We start from the raw sequence: 17,875 nt of genomic DNA on the forward strand, positions 1-17,875 counted from the left end.
CCTGGTAAGTGGGATGCCTCGGGTTTGATGCCCGGCACTCAACAGCACCACACCGAGGGCTCAGAGCTGGAACCGCACAGGGACACACCAGGAGGCTGGCCAGGTGGAGCTACACAGACTCTTCCAGACAATCAACAAGACAAAAAGGGTCGGCACTGACACTGATAATTTATTTTCCTTTTTCTTTGTGTCGGGGCCTCGCACCCACGCCTGCGGCCTACCACTAAGTGGGTGTTCAGCACTCTGGCACCCGGCTTTCAGTGAGTGAACTGACTTACCTGTGTTATTAACAAATTAACATGCTATAGACAAACTGGGGGAAAGGAGGAGGTGGGGACATCTTTCCTTCTCTTCCAGACAATGTTATTCAGTCTGTGTGGGCTGGGAAGGTACATACGTTTTTCGGGGCCTCAGCAGCTTGGAGACCCCTGTCCATCATTCTTGAGGACAACTGTCATGCGAGGTCACACAGGTCGGGGAGGTGGATGCTCTGAGACTCAGTCTCAAAAGCCAGGGAACATTCTGGAACCACAAGTCCATTCCAACCTTGCACAGGCTCCCCCTGAACACCTACTTTGCTTGGACTCCTGGGCAAGGCCAACTAAGTCACCTGCGGGTAGTCAGTGTGGGAGGCTGGGAGGTGGGAGTGCGGCTTGGCTCTGCCCTGACCCACGGGCACCTGATCCTCAGAGCTGGTGGCCACGGGGCCCACAGCCTGGGGTCAGTTCTCGGGCTTGGCGGCCCCACACTCTGCCGGTGGGCACAGGGAAGCCTCTCTGGCTTTCTTGGCCTTTTTCTTCTTTTTCTTCTTTTGGGTCCCCAGCGACACTGGGTCCCCACTGATGCCGCCTGTCTCCTCTACCTGATCCAGGCCGGCGCCCGCCCTCTTCTTGGCTTTCTTTTTCAACTTCTTCTTCTTCTCCTCGGCCTGCACCTCGCCCTTGGCAGGACAGTGCACGGCTGACGCCTGGAGAATGTCTGCCGCCGACACGGCTGCCTCCCGGCACCGCTGCCGTTCCTCCTCACTGTCCTCGCTGTCACCGTAGCAAGGAGTCAGGTTAGTGGGACAGACCTCAAAGCTGCCTGGCCGCCTCCAGACCAGACGGAGGCAGCCAAGTAGCCCAGGCTAGAGTTGGCATCTCTCTTGTCAGTCATATGACTGCATTAAGTACCTGGAGTCTCTGACCTTCAGTACCCTCATCTACAATGGGGGCCCTGACGGCGCCCAAACCTCACAGAGCTTCTCAGCAGGCAAGGGTGATAAAGGCAGGACTCTGGCCCAAGATGGCTGCTTGTGAACCACGTGGGCTCCTCAGCTCCCCCAAGAAGACCCCGTGGCTTCCTGCTAGGGGAACACTTTGCCCTCTTATCTGATGATCTCTTGCTTTGGTCTGTCTGGTCTGAGCCTGACTGGGGCTGCTCAGCTATTCTCCAGGCTTAGCTAGGAGAGGCTGTAAACGCTTACCTGGAGCTGGGGGGCTGGTGCTTTCGGCAGGGTTTTGGAGAAGCTTCCTTCTCGTGGCCTCCGGTGACAGATGTGAAGAAAAGGCGGAAGCCTGAGAACCACAGGACAGTCAGTAAGGCAGACACTGACCCCTTCCCCCAGGCACCGAGGACACAGCCAGTCTTCAAGTACTGCCGATCTGGTGGCACGGGCTTGGGCCTCTGTGCTGTGCATGGAAACTGAAGCTAGTCAGAGGCAAGGCCTGCTTGCTCTCCTGTGGAGCCGGAGGCTGGGAGGCTTGAGGGGCACTGACTGGCTGCCCCATCCAGACAGTGAGTTTCAGGGACTTTTGGTGGACATAGTTTGTTTGGACACAGTATTTCTCTGTGTATCCCTGGTTGTCTAGAAACTAGCTATGCAGACCGGGGTGGCCTTGAACTCACAGAGATCTACCTGTCTCTGCCTCAAGGGCAGGGATTAAAAGCACGTTGTGCCACCTTACCCGGCCTCTAGAGGCTTCAGAAGTCTGCAGCTGAGTCTCTTACCTGTGTTGGCCTCTAAAAGGACCCAAGTATGGGACAAGACCAGAGAGAGCGGGAGGGAAGGACTGGATAGGAAGCTACCACAGTGCTACAGGTGCCGGGGCAAGTGGGGGGATCTCAGAGCTAGCTCATCCCGGAAATGGGGTGCCATAATTCCCACCCCACAGTGTGGGGACAGCAGACGCAGGAAGAAACCTGCTGGGCGGGGCTGCTGGCCACAGGCCCGCAGCGGCTCAGGTCTGCACTCTAAGGACTCACCGTCCCTCTCCTTCGCCGCCTGCTGCAACACCTTCTGCGACTTCTTCCATACTTCCGCGATGGCAATGGAGCTGAGGGAGAGGAGGGGACAGACCAAGGAAGAGGTTCCGGTAACAACAAAAGGACCTTCTGGTTTCCAATCTAACAACTTTTTTTCTTTTCTTTTCTTTTCTTTTTTTTGCTGGGTTTGGGACATGAGGTTGTAATCCCAGAGTCTGGGAGCTTGAGGCAAGAGGACCAGGGACAACGGAGCTACCGCTCACCTGTCCAGCAGCGCTCCCAGTTTCTTGGCCACGTGGGCGCGAAACTCAGGGGTGGTCCGAAGCTCGTTACCGTCTTCCTCATGCTGGCTCACCTCACGCCTGCGACACACACAGACAGACGTCACCTCCCGACAGCTTAGACGCTTCCCTCGCAAGCCCTCCCCCCTTGTCTTGTTCCTTCTGACATCTGGCACGCGCGCGCGCGCGCACACACACACACACACACACACACACACACACACACACACGGGGGTGGTGGGTGGGGGTGTCAGTGTTTGTTGAATAACTCAATGAAGCTCCCATGTAGAGCACACAGTACCTGCGGCTTGGCTGGGGGGCCGGCGCTGGTTTATCTGCAGCACCTGTGGAACAGTGAAAAAAATGCGCTTACAAAGCAGCGACAGGGCTGTGGGCTACGTGACTTATACACAAGTAACTCAAGGAACTGCCCCCAGTTTCTGAGAGGTGACCGCTACCTCATTCTGCAAAAGAGATGAAGTCAAAGATATGTAGAATAACTTGGCTCCAGTCTAAAAGCTAATTTTTTTTTAAATGAGATTTTGTTACATAGCCCAGGCTAGCCTTGAGCCCTTGCATGACTTAGTGGTTGACTTAATGGGAGCTGGAAAGAGGTCACTCAGCTCCAGAGGGCCTGTTAATGTTTACCAGGCAAGCCCGGGTGTAATTTGATGGTTTATGGAGTGACTGCTAGTGCTGCTGTGAGGCGAACACGAGAGATGCTGACGGTGGGGTCCACCCCACCGAAGAAAATGCCGCGTGGATGTTAAGAACCAGACGGCGGCGAACAAACGGCGCTGTCCTCAGGGACTTAAGTTCGAGGTGAACACGGATGCTAAATGACATTTAAACACAATATATAACTGGCTAATAGCAAGTGTATAAAAAACACAAAACAAAGGAGGCAAGGCGAACGGGGTGGGGGCCTGCTCCTCAAAGCTGGGCAGTAGATACCGGAGAGAGACTGGTGTGGACTTGGGAGGGTCTCCAGGCACAGGGGAGCAAGCCTGTGAAGACAGGAACCTGTGCTGCTGAAGGCCAGCTGGTTGCCGGGGTGGCTGGGAGGGGAGAGACTCTGTTGTTGCAGTGAGATTATCCAGCCTCTCGGGAAGGCAACGTGAGGGCCCGGGATGGGAGAAAGAAGGGCAATGGTGGGGTCAAGGCCACCAGTGACAGAAACCAGCTTAGCTTTGCCTCGAGACAGAAGAGGCCACCATGTTGGGTGCATCAGCCAGGTCTCTGAGGATGTGACCGGCTAGATGTGGATCAAGGGACAAAGCAGGCTTATGCCAAGGAAACAGAAAGGTCGGCTGATGGCACCCAGCATGATACAGAACTTGATGAATCAACTCCGGGGTCTCCGCTGTATTTACGCCATTACTGCACCATTATGCATTCAGTGTGTCTACCTGACACACTGTCCTGTGAGTGTGCTCTCAAATGCCCGATGCCCTGGCTGTGGGTGTGTGGGAGATGGTATCTGGCTTCAGAAAGTCATGGGGAGTAGCTCCCGTTATGACTACAGAGCAATAACCAATGTCCCCCTCCAAAAAATAAAGACCTTGTCAAACTCCACACCCAAGGTGAGTCATTTAACTCCCTAAGGTTTTGTTTTTTACATCTATAACCTTCAAGAAGGCAAGGTGGCTCTCCAGGTACCCGCCACCAAGCCTAACAACTTCAGTTTGATTCCCAGGACCCACATGGCAGAAGGAGAGAAGTGATTTCTAAGCTCCACAAGTATCCCATGACACCTGTGTGCTCATGCAGACACAGAACATGAGATGTAATAAAAATTTAAAGTTTACTTCTTAAACCAGACTTGGCAACACAAGCCTTTAATCCCAGCACTCAGAAGGCAAAAGCAGGCAGATTCTGTAAGTTTAAGGCCAGTCTGGTTTATATAGTGAGTTCCAGGGCAGTCAGATCTACATGGAGAGACCCTGCCTCCAAAAACAAAAACAAAAACAAAAAACCAACCAATCAACCAACCACAAAAACCACTGAAGGTTATATAATTTGTAGGGCAGTGGTGGCACATGCCTTTAATCCCAGCACTTGGGAGGCAGAGGCAGGCGGATTTCTGAGTTCCAGGCCAGCCTCGTCTACAGAGTGAGTTCTAGGACAGCCAGGGCTACACAGAGAAACCCTGTCTCGGGGAAAAAAAAAAAGAAAGAAAAAAAATCAAATCAAAACAAACAAACAAACAAACAAAAAAAAAACCACTGTAAGTTAAATACTTCATTTTTACATCGGTCCCTTTCCTAGAGTTGAAAATGATTATTGTTGTATGTCTAAGTCATTGGACAACTTTTGGGAGTTAATCCTCTCCTTTCTCTCTGGGTTCTGGGAACCCAGTGAGGATGCAGGTTTGTGTAGCAATTGCCGAGTCAACTCACTGATCTGGAAATGGAACTAGCCATCACAGGGGCTTTCTGGTAGGTAAGAGTGTAAATGGTTTCTTTCCAACGGTGTACTGTGAATAAATACTTTTAGGTATCTGTAAAAGGCAGAAACGGGATATAACAATATGGTGAGGTCTTCGGGGACAAAGCAACATGTGACTGTGGCTTGTTGCTCACAGGCATGAGAGAAATAGGTGTTAAGGACAGATGCAGTATTTTCTTTCTACTCTAAATTATAGGGCCTGTTGGAGTCTCTAACCATGATTAAGCATCCTTATACTGGGGCTGGAGAGATGGCTCAGAGGTTAAGAGCACTGACTGCTCTTGCAGAGGTTCTGAGTTCAACTCCCTCTTTAAGGATGGTAGCTCACAACCATCCTTAAAGAGATCTGACGCCCTCTTCTGGGGTGTCTGAAGACAGCTACAGTGTACTTATATATAATAAATAAATAAATCTTAAAAAAAAAAATTAGGCTGCTTAAAAAAAAAAAAAAAGAATCCTTATACTGGTAGATTTCAGATTCATTCCCAGATTGCCAGGGAATCTCTCGGTTAGGTATACTCATTGTGACCTCAGTATGAATGCGACAGCATGTGAGGGCCGGGAATGTCGGGATTCGGAGAATAGAGGAAGGCGGTGCATCTCGGTCATCTCAGACAGGTAATGATGGATGGGTTACCTTCCCAGAGGGAGGACGTAGGACGCACGGATGAAAGGCATTTAGGTGCCTCTGCGGCTTGTGCGGGAATAAAGCAATCACCCTCTGCCCTCGGTGTGAGTGTGATCCCCAAATGGTCTCTGAGGCTCCCCGATGAAGGCTCCTCCAAAATGTCAGGACGCCGTAGCTCGCACCCTACCACGCATCGGTTTCAGGCCCCAGGAGAGGAGCCCCGGCCCTCGGACAGCCCCTTACCGGCTTCGGGTTTCTCCGCTCCCTGCGGGCGCTGCTCCAGGCCCCAGGCGGGCGTCGCCGCCTCGCGACACCGTGCCAGCTCCTCCGCATCGCTGCCGCCACTGCTGCTGCTTTCTGAATCCGTCATTGCACCGCTGGGCGCCACCATCCTGGGATGCCGCACAGGGTTGTGGGGAAAGGGGGCGGGGTTTAATTTGACCTTCCCTCTCACGTGACACGCGGGTTAGAGCATCATGGGAATTGTAGTTCCCAGACCACCATTGCCGGCGAACCTTCTAGAAAGATGAACTCCTCCTCTTTCCTCCCCTCTCCTACTCTTCCCCCTCCTCCTGTCTCCTCCCCTCTACTCCCCTCCCCTCCTTTCTGATTCACTCCCCACCTTTTCTCTTTCTTTTTCTCTTTTTCTCTCGTTTACACAGGGAACGATAATATCCTAAAGCTAAACAAGAAGGTGGTGACAGAAGCAGTATTAGTTCTCTTTTTATTTTTATTTTTAAGGAAAAATGAGTTAATTTGATGAAATTTGGGAGGCAACTAACCACCTTTTTTAAGTTCAGGTTTAGATCTTAGGAAGATTGTTAAAACTGTGGGCTTTGAGGGTCTGACAAGCACAACAAACAAATCAGATCAGAATGCAGAAATCCGCCTGCCTCTGCCTCCCAAGTGCTGGGATTACAGGCCTGCGCCACCACCTCCCAGCTAGAATGACTCTTGGAACAGCTGAGGCCTTAGCAGTTAGAGCACAGTCCGTACAACACCTGCAGACTAGCACTTGAGAACTTTTTTTTTTTTTAGATTTATTTATTTATTATATGTAAGTACACTGTAGCTGTCTCAGACACCCCAGAAGAGGGCGTCAGATCTTATTACAGATGGTTGTGAGCCACCACGTGGGTTTTGGGATTTGAACGCAGGACCTTTGGAAGATCAGTCAGTGCTCTTAACCACTGAGCCATCTCTCCAGCGCCCCTGGAACTTTTTGAAATGCAAAATCTGGTTTCCAAACTCCACCCGTGACTTGTACATAAAGTGAGTCTTGACACAGGTCAGAAGAACAGTTTAGTCTGGGAAATACTGCAGTTTTGTGGCCCCACGCATCTTAAACCGTGAGGAACTGAACAGGAAGGCTCGCGGAACATACGGCAATAGTAAAGGTTTCTGAATGTGCCAACGGCAAACATTATTTCAAAATCCTAGCTTGTGGCCAAGCCGTGATGTTTCCGGCGCTGTGTAGCTTTATGGACACATTGAACACAGGGTGAGCTCACTCTGCAGCACATGCGTCTTCACACGCACAACACCAATGAAAGCAGAAACGAGGCTGGGCTTTGAGTCAGATGAATACCAAGTGATGTTCCTACCATAAACACAGAGTTTTCTGCTCTTACAAAACACAACCGTTTAATTGCAGAAAACGAAGAATTTTTTTAAATGTCATTCCTTAACACATGTCAGATTAATTGTCTCTTGGCTTTTTCTTTTTCTTTTTTTTTTCTTTCTTTCTTTTTTCTTCTTCAAGCCAGGGTTGCCCTGGCTGTCCTGGAACTCACTCTGTAGAGCAGGCTGGCCTGGAACTCAGAAATCCGCCTGCCTCTGCCTCCCAAGTGCTGAGATTAAAGGTGTGCGCCACCACTGCCCAGCTCTTTTATTTTTTAATATTTATATATTTTATGTATGAGTCCACTGAAGCTGTACAGATGGTTGTAAGCCTTCATGTAGTTCCTGGGAATTGAATTTAGGACCTCTGCTCTCTCCAGCCCCACTCCTCGGGTCAGCCCTGCTCACTCTGGTTAACCTTGCTCGTAGAGTCCCTGCTCCCTCCATTTTAAAGATTTGTTTATTTATTTTATGTAAGTACATTGTAGCTGTCTTCAGACACACCAGAAGAGGGCATCAGATCTCATTACAGATGATTGTGAGCCACCATGTGGTTGCCGGGATTTGAACTCAGGACCTTCAGAAGAGCAGTCAGTGCTCTTAACCACTGAGCCATCTCTCCAGCCCCAGATCTGCACTTCTACCTTGTGATTCCTGGGGATCAAACTCAGTTTGCCAGGCTGGGCAGCAATTACATTTACCTTCTGAGCCATCTGGCTGGTTTTAAATAATTGTTTTAAAGTATTTCTTTATGATTTCTTTCCCTTAAGTGTTTGATTTGCCTGCTTATTTTACATATGTATGTGCCCATAGTGAAGAAAACATTTCTTGAGAGAAAGCAGTCATACATGGGGAATATTTTCAGAGGGGCCGGAGGACGGCTCTGCAGTTAAGAGCACTCGCTGCTATCCTAGGAATAGAACTTGTGTTCTGTTCCTACAACTCACGAGGTGGCTCACAACCATCCCTAACTGCTATTCTAGGGAATGTAATAGTGTCCTCTGAGAGCACCAGGCATGCATGTGGCACACGTTACTCACAGGCAGGCAAGGCAATCATGTATCCAATAAAATAAAGAAATCTTTAAGTTTTTTTCTTTGCTTGATTTTTTAATCCCTTTAAGACAAGGGATCTCTGTGTATCCTTACTGTCCTGGAACTATCTCAGTAGACCAGGCTGGCCTTGAACTCAAAGATCTAGCTGCCTCTGCCTCCCGAGTGCTGGAATTAAAAAGGCATATATCGCCTCTGCCCAGAGAGTAAGATTTGAAAAAAAAAAAATGACTGCTATGACTGGACGCTTGAATCTTTTGCAAATCCCTTTGTTGGCTTCCTACTTCCCACGCTGATAGCATTAAGAGATGGAGCCTTTGGAGATGATTGACAGGGAACAGAGCCTTTATCCCTGCCATCAATACTCTCAAAGATCCGCCTCTCTCTCCCTCTACCACGTGAGGATCAAGTGAGAAGCTACCATCTTCAGACCAGCAAGAGGTCCTCACCAGGTTTGTGCCAATGGTCTTCAGCTTCTCAGTGAGAAACAAACATTTGTTATTTATAAGCCACTGAATTTGTGGTGTTTTACTAGAGGAAGTATACAAGGACCAAGGCAGTGACTTATTCATCTAATCCATTTACCTTTTAAGATAGGGTCTCAGGTAGCTCAGGCTATGCAGCCAAAGATGACTGAATTCCCGATCTTCCTGCCTCTGTGCTGGGATTCCAGGCATAAGCCACCTCACCCTGAAGTGCGGGGGACTGAACTGGGAATGCCCTAGGTGCCAGGCGAGTGTTCTGCCTGCTGATCTGCCTCAGCCCTGTTTACTCCCCCTTTAAAGCACCTACAGTGTAGGCTGTATTATAAAGTATACAAAGGTCTGGACTGAGCTGGACTGTTCACCCTCTGGAAAAGAGATCCATCCGAAAAAAGGTCAAAAGGAAGATTTGGCATAAACCCAATTACAATATCCTTTGGCAATAAGAATCTATTGGGTTTTTGTTTGTTGTTTTTGTTTTTTTGTTTTTTTGTCTCTAGACAATTACTGACTGTGTGTGTGGCTTTAAGGAATTACAGACAGAAAACTTTGAGTCAGGGTCTTACTATGTAGCCTTGGCTGATCTAGAACTCACTGTGTAGACCAGGCTGGCCTCCAACTCATAGAGATCTACCTGCCTCTGTTTCCCAAGTGCTGAGATTAAAGGCATGATACCATGCCCAGAGAGAACTTTTAAATGCTGTCTCATCTTCAGTCTCCATCTCTCAGACTTTGTCTCTTTTTGACTCAGTTTCCCTATACGCATCAATCCCCTGGGTTGAGAGGCATCTGTGGAGATGAATGAAGACCACTCATCTGGGAAGAAACAAAGGCTTGTTTATTCTCCATTTGAAAGGGACCTTGCCTTGGATAGTGGGAGGTAGGCAGAAGTGGTCGGGGTCACAGGGGAAGGCTTCAGAGCCGCCCTGATGGAGGTTGCTGGTGGGGAGAATTTGGAGGTTGGGACAACCTGAAGCAGATTGGTTGGCTTCCTCTGATCAAGGGAGAATAAGTTGTGAGGCAGCCATTCATGGCCCAGCCTTTTTTGGTTGTTTGTTTGTTTTTGTTTTTATTCGAGACAGGGTTTCTCTGTGTAGCCCTGGCTGTCCTGGAACTCACTCTGTAGACCAGGCTGGCCTCAAACTCAGAAATCCACCTGCCTCTGCCTCCCAGAGTGCTGGGATTAAAGGCGTGTGCCACCACTGCCTGGCCATGACCCAGTCTTGATAGCGTGGTCATGAGGATGGCAGAGATCCTGGTGTGACTTTCCGGGTGAGGTGACTGCAGAATTCCATTGTCACACAAGAGTGTCTGGCTATACAGGCTTCTCACATCCCTTCTGGCTCCCTGCTGGCTGGGTACGGAAGACGTGGACCAACCCGACCAAGGACCGGAAGGAGGGGAAGACGCAAACCATCCCGGCAGAGGACCCGAAGGAGGGGCAACAAGGCTGAGTCTAGGATGCGATAGTAAAAAAGGCAGAGGAAGCTAGCTGGGCACGAATGAAGCTGTCCCCTCCCTCTTCTTGGACAGGATGATAGTGACACTGTCTTGGATGCTGTAGGACTTAAAGTCAAACCAGTCCTCTAGGACGTGGCCCTGGAACTCCAGCTGCTGCTCCTGGCTGCGAAGGCCCAGCCTGTCTTCGATCTGTTGCTTGAGGTTCAGGACGAAGTCAAGTGGGTGGATCGCATAGGCGTGGCTCTTGCCGTCCGGGTTCTTCACAAAGACCTGGATCTCAGGGGAGATGGTGTCCAGCAGGCAGATGTGGGTGTCGCAGAAGATCCCGTAGTAGGCAAGGGAGCACTGGCTTCTGAGGAGCTGACGCTGGCGGCCGGGCTCCTCAAAGGACAGGCGTTGCAAGCCCGAGTAGCCCCGGCTCAGTTGGATTTTCTCTTTCAGTTTCTTTATGGGTTGATAAGGGTTCACCCAGAGGATTAAATCGGGGTGCCCCCACTGCTGCACAGTCACCTGGATATCGGGCGCTCTCTGCAGGAGAGGGAGGCGGGGTTAGGCTCACATTTCTGTCCGATGACCCACAAATTCCCCTCCCAGATTCATCTTTGTAACAGCTTCTTCCTTCTCCTCTTCTCCCTCCTCCCCTCCTCCTCCTCCTCCTTCATAGCAGCAAATGTTTAGGGAGTGCCAATCCCTTCGTAGGCGCCTCCATTCACACTCCTCCCTTTTGGTAGGCAAAGCGATGGTGTGCACTGCAGCAAAGGAATGCAGGGCACAGCGGGGTCTGAAGGACTCTAAAGCTAGGGTGGAAAGTTTTTAAGAAAAAAACCCTCCAGTCCAGCGTGTGTGTGTGTGTGTGTGTGTGTGTGTGTGTGTGTGTGTGTGTGTGTGTGTGTGTGAGAGAGAGAGAGAGAGAGAGAGAGAGAGAGAGTCATTCTGGTGCACAGAACAGGGGGATTGTGAATTTGAGAGTATTCTGGGCTACACAGAGAGGCCTTGCTTCACTGAGTCACAGGCTGCTTGTGGTGGCCCAAACCTTTAATTCCAGAGACAAAGGTAGGTGGATCTCTGGGAGTTCAAGGCCAGCCTGGTCTATATAGTAAGCTCCAGGACTGCATAGTTCCTGTTTAACAAACAAACCCCAAGGCCTATACTTTCCTGCCTATTTCTTGGCTTTATTTGGCTAGAAAGTGGTGTCCAGACTTCTTGTCTCTGAAAAGCTGTTCTCCACTGAGAAAGCCAGCAGATGTAGTGTTCAGAGTGTCAGGCTGGGAGGAACCATTACCTTCACAGTCCAGCTGGGGACGGGGCTGTCCCTGTTGTCATAGCAACAGTCCTGTTTCAGACACTGGTTGGCCCGCTGAGCAACTATATCCCATCTGTAGCCTTCCGCCACATTGTGGGTGGGGTCTGCTGGGTCTAGGATGATGGGCCTACAACAAAGAGAGATGATGCCCAGGCTCTCCCTGGTTCAGAAGCTAGAGGCTAAGGAGAGGCCTCCCAGCCTCCATTCTTTCCAGCGACTGAGCATCTGTAGGCCCCCGGAGCTGCCCATCGAGGAGGCAGCTCTCTCTGTCTCTCGCTGTCTCTCTGTCTCTGAGACTTGGGGAGCACAGATGCAGTACCTTTCTCCCCTGAGCTGTGTCCTGACGCAGGCCTTGATGACTGGGTGCTGCAGCGTGTAGTACTTGGTCCAGTAGATGCAGAGGAGTTCGTGATCCTGGAGCAGCTCCATCACGGTGGCGAGGCCTTCATCCAGCCTGAAGTTTGCATCCTCCTGGGTGCCTGCTTCCCATGCGTAGACAGTTAGCAGCTCCAGGGCATAGAGAGGGGGCAGGTTGGCCCGGGGGCACTTGTCCCTCACATACTGAAGAGAGGGGGGAAGAGACAGAGGGATGTCAAGATCAAGTGTGAAGATGACATCCAGGTCCAGGGGCAGAAAATTAAAAGTTTAACCTACGAACTGTGTGACCTTGGCAAAGTTACTTTCCCTTCCTGGGCCTTGGTTTCCCTATTTTAGGACTAAGGTTCTAGGTTAGCCCAGAAGACATCAAATTGTGCCTGAATTCAAATAATTTATTTTCTGAATCCTCTCCCTTCTCCTTCCTCCCCCCTCCTCCTTTCCCTCCTTCCTCTTCCTCCTCCTCCTGTAGTATAGATCTGAAGGTCAGAGTTCAACTTCAGACTTTACATGGGTTCCTGGGATCGCTAAGCTAGTCTGGCAAGCACCGTTAAGTCACTGAGACATCTTACCAGGTAGATTTAAATTTTTTTGTATGTGCATATAAGTGTGTAACACTGTGTATGCATGGGTGTGGAGGCCAGAGGGCAGGGTGAGATATTTTCCTCAGTCGCTTCACAGTTTGAGACCCGCACTCCCAACTGAACTGGATCTCTCACTGGCTAGACCAGGCTGGCCAGCAAGCCCCCAGCGTCCTCCTGTCTCCGCCTCCCCTGTGCCGTGATGGGGTGGTGGGGTGGTGGGGTGATGGGGTGGTGGGGTGGTGGGGTGATGGGTTGGTGGGGTGGTGGGGTGATGGGGTGATGGGGTGGTAGGGTGGTGGGGTGATGATGGGGTGGTAGGGTGGTGGGATGATGGGGTGGTGGGGTGGTGGGGTGGTGGGTGATGGGGTGGTGGGGTGATGGGGTGGTGGGGTGGTGGGGTGGTGGGGTGGTAGGGTGATGATGGGGTGGTAGGGTGGTGAGGTGGTGGGGTGATGGAGTGATGGGTGGTGGGGTGGTAGGGTGATGGGGTGGTAGGGTGGTGGGGTGATGGGGTGGTGGGGTGGTGGGGTGATGGGGTGGTGGGGTGGTGGGGTGATGATGGGGTGGTAGGGTGGTGAGGTGGTGGGGTGATGGGGTGGTAGGGTGGTGGGGTGATGATGGGGTGGTAGGGTGGTGGGGTGGTGGGGTGATGGGGTGGTGGGGTGGTGGGGTGATGGGGTGGTGGGGTGGTGGGGTGGTGGGGTGGTGGGGTGATGGGGTGGTGGGGTGGAGGGGTGATGGGGTGGTGGGGTGGTGGGGTGATGGGGTGATGATGGGGTGGTGGGGTGGTGGGGTGGTGGGGTGATGGGGTGGTGGGGTGATGGGGTGGTGGGTGGTGGGGTGATGGGGTGGTGGGGTGGTGGGGTGATGGGGTGGTGGAGTGATGGGGTGGTGGGGTGGTGGGGTGATGGGGTGGTGGAGTGGTGGGGTGGTGGGGTGATGGAGTGGTGGGGTGATGGGGTGGTAGGGTGGTGAGGTGGTGGGGTGATGGGGTGATGGGGTGGTGGGGTGGTGGGGTGATGGGGTGGTGGGGTGGTGGGGTGATGGGGTGATGGGGTGATGATGGGGTGGTAGGGTGGTGAGGTGGTGGGGTGGTGGGGTGATGGTGTGATGATGGGGTGATGGGGTAGTAGGGTGGTGAGGTGGTGGGGTGATGGGGTGATGGGGTGGTGGGGTGGTGGGGTGATGGGGTGATGGGGTGATGGGGTGATGATGGGGTGGTAGGGTGGTGAGGTGGTGGGGTGGTGGGGTGATGGTGTGATGATGGGGTGATGGGGTGGTAGGGTGGTGAGGTGGTGGGGTGATGGGGTGATGGGGTGGTGGGGTGGTGAGGTGGTGGGGTGATGGGGTGATGGGGTGATGGGCGGTGTGCCACTGGGCTCAGCTTTTCATGTGGATGCTGGGGATATGGACTCAGGTTGTCACGCTGTCTCAAGCATGTTGCTACCTGAGCCGCTTGCCCAGCCTCACTGCTTATTTTTTGACCTATATTTAAAAATCTAAAACCATTGGTACTAGCTTGTGCTGGGCAATTTTTCATCAACTTGACACAAGCTAAAGTCATCTGAGAGGAGGGAACCTCAATTAAGAAACGCCTCCAAGAAGATGAAGCAGTGGGTAAGACTGTAGGGAATTTTCTTAATTAGTGATTGATGGGGAGAGCCACGCCCATTATGGGTGGGACCAGTCCATTGTGGGTGTGGCCACCCCTGGGCTTGTGGTCTCAGGTTCTATAAGAAAGAAGGCTGACCAAGCCAGTAAGCAGCTCCCTCAGCGCCCTCCATGGCCTCTGCGTCAGCTCCCCCCTGCGTCAGGTTCCTGCCCTGTGTGGGTTCTGACTTCCTTCCGTGATGGTCAGGAACCTGGAGGCAAGAGCTGAAGTGAGCTGGGCGGTGTGGCGCACACCTGTAATCCCCGCACTCAGGAGGCAGAGGCAGGCGATTTCTGAGTTCGAGGCCAGCCTGGTCTACAGAGTGAGTTCCAGGACAGCCAGGGCTACACAGAGAAACCCTGTCTCGAACCCACCCACCCCCCAAAAAAAGCTGAAGTGTGTGTGTGGTGGTGGCAGGGTGGGGTTGGGGGCATGCAAAGGGGCCTTACAGATGAGTACTCCACCTGACAGCTAATTTTTATAAAAGGAAAGATTGATGACAAAATAATCCACACACGGGCGCACTCTATTTCCTCACTCCGGTATTAGCGAATTTATGAAGCGTAACTGGAGATGAACATTCACAGATAAAGGTGGCAGCGCCATCCGAGACGACTGAGTATAATTCTGCCAGACTCCTTACATTTTTTTACTTCATTTTTAATCATGTATGTGTGTGTACACATGTATGTGTGTAAGCATGTGAGTGTGTGGGTGCGCACAGGGACCTCTGCAGCTGGAAGTTATAGGCAGTTACAAGCTGCCTGATGTGGGTGCTGGGACCTGAACTTGGGTCCTCTGCAAGAGTAGCATGTGCTCTTAACTGCTGAATCATTCCTAGCTCTGGTTTACTTGTCTTTGGGCGGGTGTCACTGTGTAGCCTAGGTTAGCCCAGAGCTCACTGTGTAGTCCAGCTGATCCCCTTGCTTCAGTCCCCAAGGACTGGGGTTATAGGTGTGTGTCATCAAAACTCACCTGCCTCTTAGTGTATCTGTTTATTTTACAAGAAGACCGCCCTCCCACCCTGTGTGCGTACGTGCGTGCATGCGTGCAGTGGAGCTATGTCCGATGCTTCCTTTTTACAGTTTAGATAACTCTACAAACCCATTGCACCAAAATATACTGGGTTCCCTTGATACCGTGTGTGACACTTCAAAAGTAGTCACCAAGGTCCCATTCATTCAGTCATGACCGGGACTCAGAAGCTGTCACCACTGATGAGAGGCAGAGTAGTATGAACGGAATTTTTTTTTTTTTTTTTTTTGTGGCAGGTGTGTGTGTGTGTGGGGGGGGGGTCAATACAGGGTTTCTCTGTGTTGCGCTGGCTGTCCTGGAACTCACTCTGTAGACCAGGCTGACCTCAAACTCAGAAATCGCCTGCCTCTGCATTCCAAGTGCTGGGATTAAAGGCATGCGCCACCACCGCCAGGTGCATGAACAGATTTTAAGGACGCCTTCTTCTCCTTACTCTTGAACTTGTTGGGCTTAACGTTCACAAACCACCACAGGAGTGGACGTCAGCCCAGGGAGACAGTAGCTACAGGCCGCGGTGGCCTAGCATCCGCCCACCCTTCCTGCAATCCTGTCTCCAGTTACAGCCTTTCCCCAGCCTCACCCTGGTGGCCCCCTCACCTGCTGGTACCAGTGTTTGACCACCCGCAGGAGACTCTTCAGCTTCGTCGGCCGATGCTTCACGAAGTTTCTCTGTAGCTCGCTGAAGGATGGAGAGAAATTCCCTGGGTACCCGTTAGCCTCGATCAGATTCACGTAGACCTCGGAGCTGGGACAGGCCAAGCCTGAGGACAGTGGAGGCAGAGACTGAGTGAAGATCCTGGAATCCTCCTGGACTAAGGAGGCGTTTGGGGAGGGACTGGTCACTCATTAGATTATGGTTTATTTCCAGAGAGACCAGATATTGCCATTTTGTCTAGGCTCCGCCCCACAGTTGCCTGGCAACAGCCAGGTGTGCCTCACTCAATATAAAAGGGGGCTGCTTGGCCCCTCCTCCCTCTCTGGTTCTCCCGCCCTTGTTCCCTCACCCTCTTCCCCCTCGCTGCCCACTCCCCTCCCCCTCCCTCTTCATGTATTCATGGGATGCCTCAGCACGGCCCGCAGGGGCACGCCCTTCCACCACATTATACCATGCCAACAGCTGAGACCTTGTAAGGTTGTCTTTCTAGTGATTTTTTCTTTCTTTTGTCCTTCCTTTTTTCTTTTCTTCCTTCTTTTCTTTCGTGTGTGTGTGTGTGTGAGTGTGTGTGTGTGTGTGTGTGTGTGTGTGTGTGGTGTGTTGTGTTTCAAGACAGGATTTCTCTGTCCTGGAATTCGATCTGTAGACCTATAGACCAGGCTGGCCTCAAATTCACAGAGATCTGCCTGCCTCCTGAGCCTGGGGACTAAAGGCGCACCTCACCACCCCACCCCCCCACCTCCCACCAAATTTCTGGTGCAATTCTTTAAAAGCTTCCTACTTTAAATTGGTGACAGAGTCACTGTGTATACCGGGCTGCTTGTTACAGAGACTGGCCTTGTCTGGAACTCTTAGAGATCCACCCGATGCTATTCCCCGAGTGCTGGGATTAAAGGCATCCTCCAACACACCCGACCTGGTGTGTCTTACTCTGGAGAACCACCACTGGACTTTCCAGGGCTCAGGTCGTCCTGGGATGTCCCCCACACTTCCAACTTTCCTTAATGTCTGGTTTCTCGATAGCTCTCTTTCTGGAAGATTGAATGGTATTTGCCAGTATTCATAGGGGAGACCTGGGTCTATGCCACGCCATGAAGAACTTTCACCAATGCTGGCAAGCATGGGCTAACATGCAGAGCCTGTACTCAGTGGGGGGCGGGGTGGCATACACAAATCACCAAGCAGATCTTTAAGCTCTGCTTCTTGGAAAGGTCACACAGACCCAGTGGACCGTGGTCCCTTGCTTCTGATTGACTCCTTCCCCTGGTTGGGCCTTGGATCTTTCAAAATATTATGCCCATAGAAATCCCTTTCCTGAACCTTATTTGGTAATTACTAGGGAAACCCCATTCTTTCCTCTGACCACTGGCCACCATTTGTCTTGTGTTCCCCGCCGGCCTCTGTGATAAGTTTCTGTTTCCCGGGTCGGTGCTCACCCCAGCTCACCCCAGCCCAGGACACGGGTAGGAGGGAGGAAAGTGTGAGGCCACCAGAGGAAGGAGGTCACAGTCTCCGGGGGAGACCAGGCCAGGCGCGTGCTTCTGTTCCCCTTACCCAGGGCTCTGTAGGCAGGCACGATGGTGACAGTGATGGTCTTCCAGGTCTCCCTGGTCTGGATGGTGAAGATGAGACGACTGGGTACTCCGTCAGTCACACTCAGGTTACTGAGGCCGAGGTCCAGCAGGTCGCGGCAGTAAGACATCCTTTTCTGTATCAATCTCAGGACAGCGTGGTGGTGCCTGGCCTCTTCCTGGAAGCTGCGGAAACAGCTCAGGAACGCCACCAGTTCTACCTCTGTGGTACTCCTCAGCGCTGTGCCGTTCCCAAAGCAGCCTACCTGTGAAGGACAGGACCCTGTCACCCCAAGGCCCTCTGCCCTCTGCCATAGGCCGGGCAACCTGGGGCTCTTCATACAATGCAGCCCTTTAATAGAGAGCCCTCCCACACAGGCTGGCTGAGACGTGTCGCTTCCACGTCACAGGTGCAGACAACACGGAGGAGGAATTTTGTGCTTAGTATCTCTGGCAGCTGGACTTCAGCACCCAGGCCTCTTTAC

At 51.9% G+C, this 17,875-nt stretch overlaps 2 protein-coding genes across 8 annotated transcripts in view; both read right to left on the reverse strand.

Moving 5' to 3' along the window:
* Positions 1 to 17,875, reverse strand: part of LOC127673034 (2'-5'-oligoadenylate synthase-like protein 1) — a 449,062-nt gene that overhangs the window by 425,440 nt on the left and 5,747 nt on the right. For 5 of the 7 annotated variants that reach the window (XR_007975066.1, XR_007975065.1, XR_007975063.1 and 2 more), the window contains exons 2-6: positions 17,374 to 17,656; positions 15,762 to 15,925; positions 11,839 to 12,080; positions 11,499 to 11,646; positions 9,912 to 10,744 (exon numbers count right to left, since the gene is read on the reverse strand). Coding sequence is in view for 2 of the 7 variants with exons in the window: in XM_052168575.1 (XP_052024535.1) it covers positions 10,244 to 10,744; positions 11,499 to 11,646; positions 11,839 to 12,080; positions 15,762 to 15,925; positions 17,374 to 17,656 (1,338 nt within the window). In the remaining 5 variants the exon portion in view is untranslated. Of the gene's footprint in view, positions 1 to 9,572; positions 10,745 to 11,498; positions 11,647 to 11,838; positions 12,081 to 15,761; positions 15,926 to 17,373; positions 17,657 to 17,875 lie in introns of those variants that run through there. The other 2 variants (XM_052168575.1, XM_052168576.1) reach the window with 2 other exon arrangements.
* On the reverse strand, positions 150 to 6,019 carry C22H12orf43 (chromosome 22 C12orf43 homolog). The gene is made up of 6 exons (XM_052168591.1): positions 5,845 to 6,019; positions 2,827 to 2,869; positions 2,508 to 2,606; positions 2,245 to 2,315; positions 1,466 to 1,556; positions 150 to 1,034 (listed from the first exon to the last, which is right to left on the reverse strand). Exons 1-6 carry the CDS (start codon positions 5,990 to 5,992, stop codon positions 722 to 724), a joined length of 765 nt encoding a protein of 254 aa, XP_052024551.1. The 5' UTR covers positions 5,993 to 6,019; the 3' UTR covers positions 150 to 721.

The sequence above is a fragment of the Apodemus sylvaticus genome, chromosome 22 (genome assembly GCF_947179515.1).
Source record: "Apodemus sylvaticus chromosome 22, mApoSyl1.1, whole genome shotgun sequence".
Lineage (NCBI taxonomy): Eukaryota > Metazoa > Chordata > Mammalia > Rodentia > Muridae > Apodemus > Apodemus sylvaticus.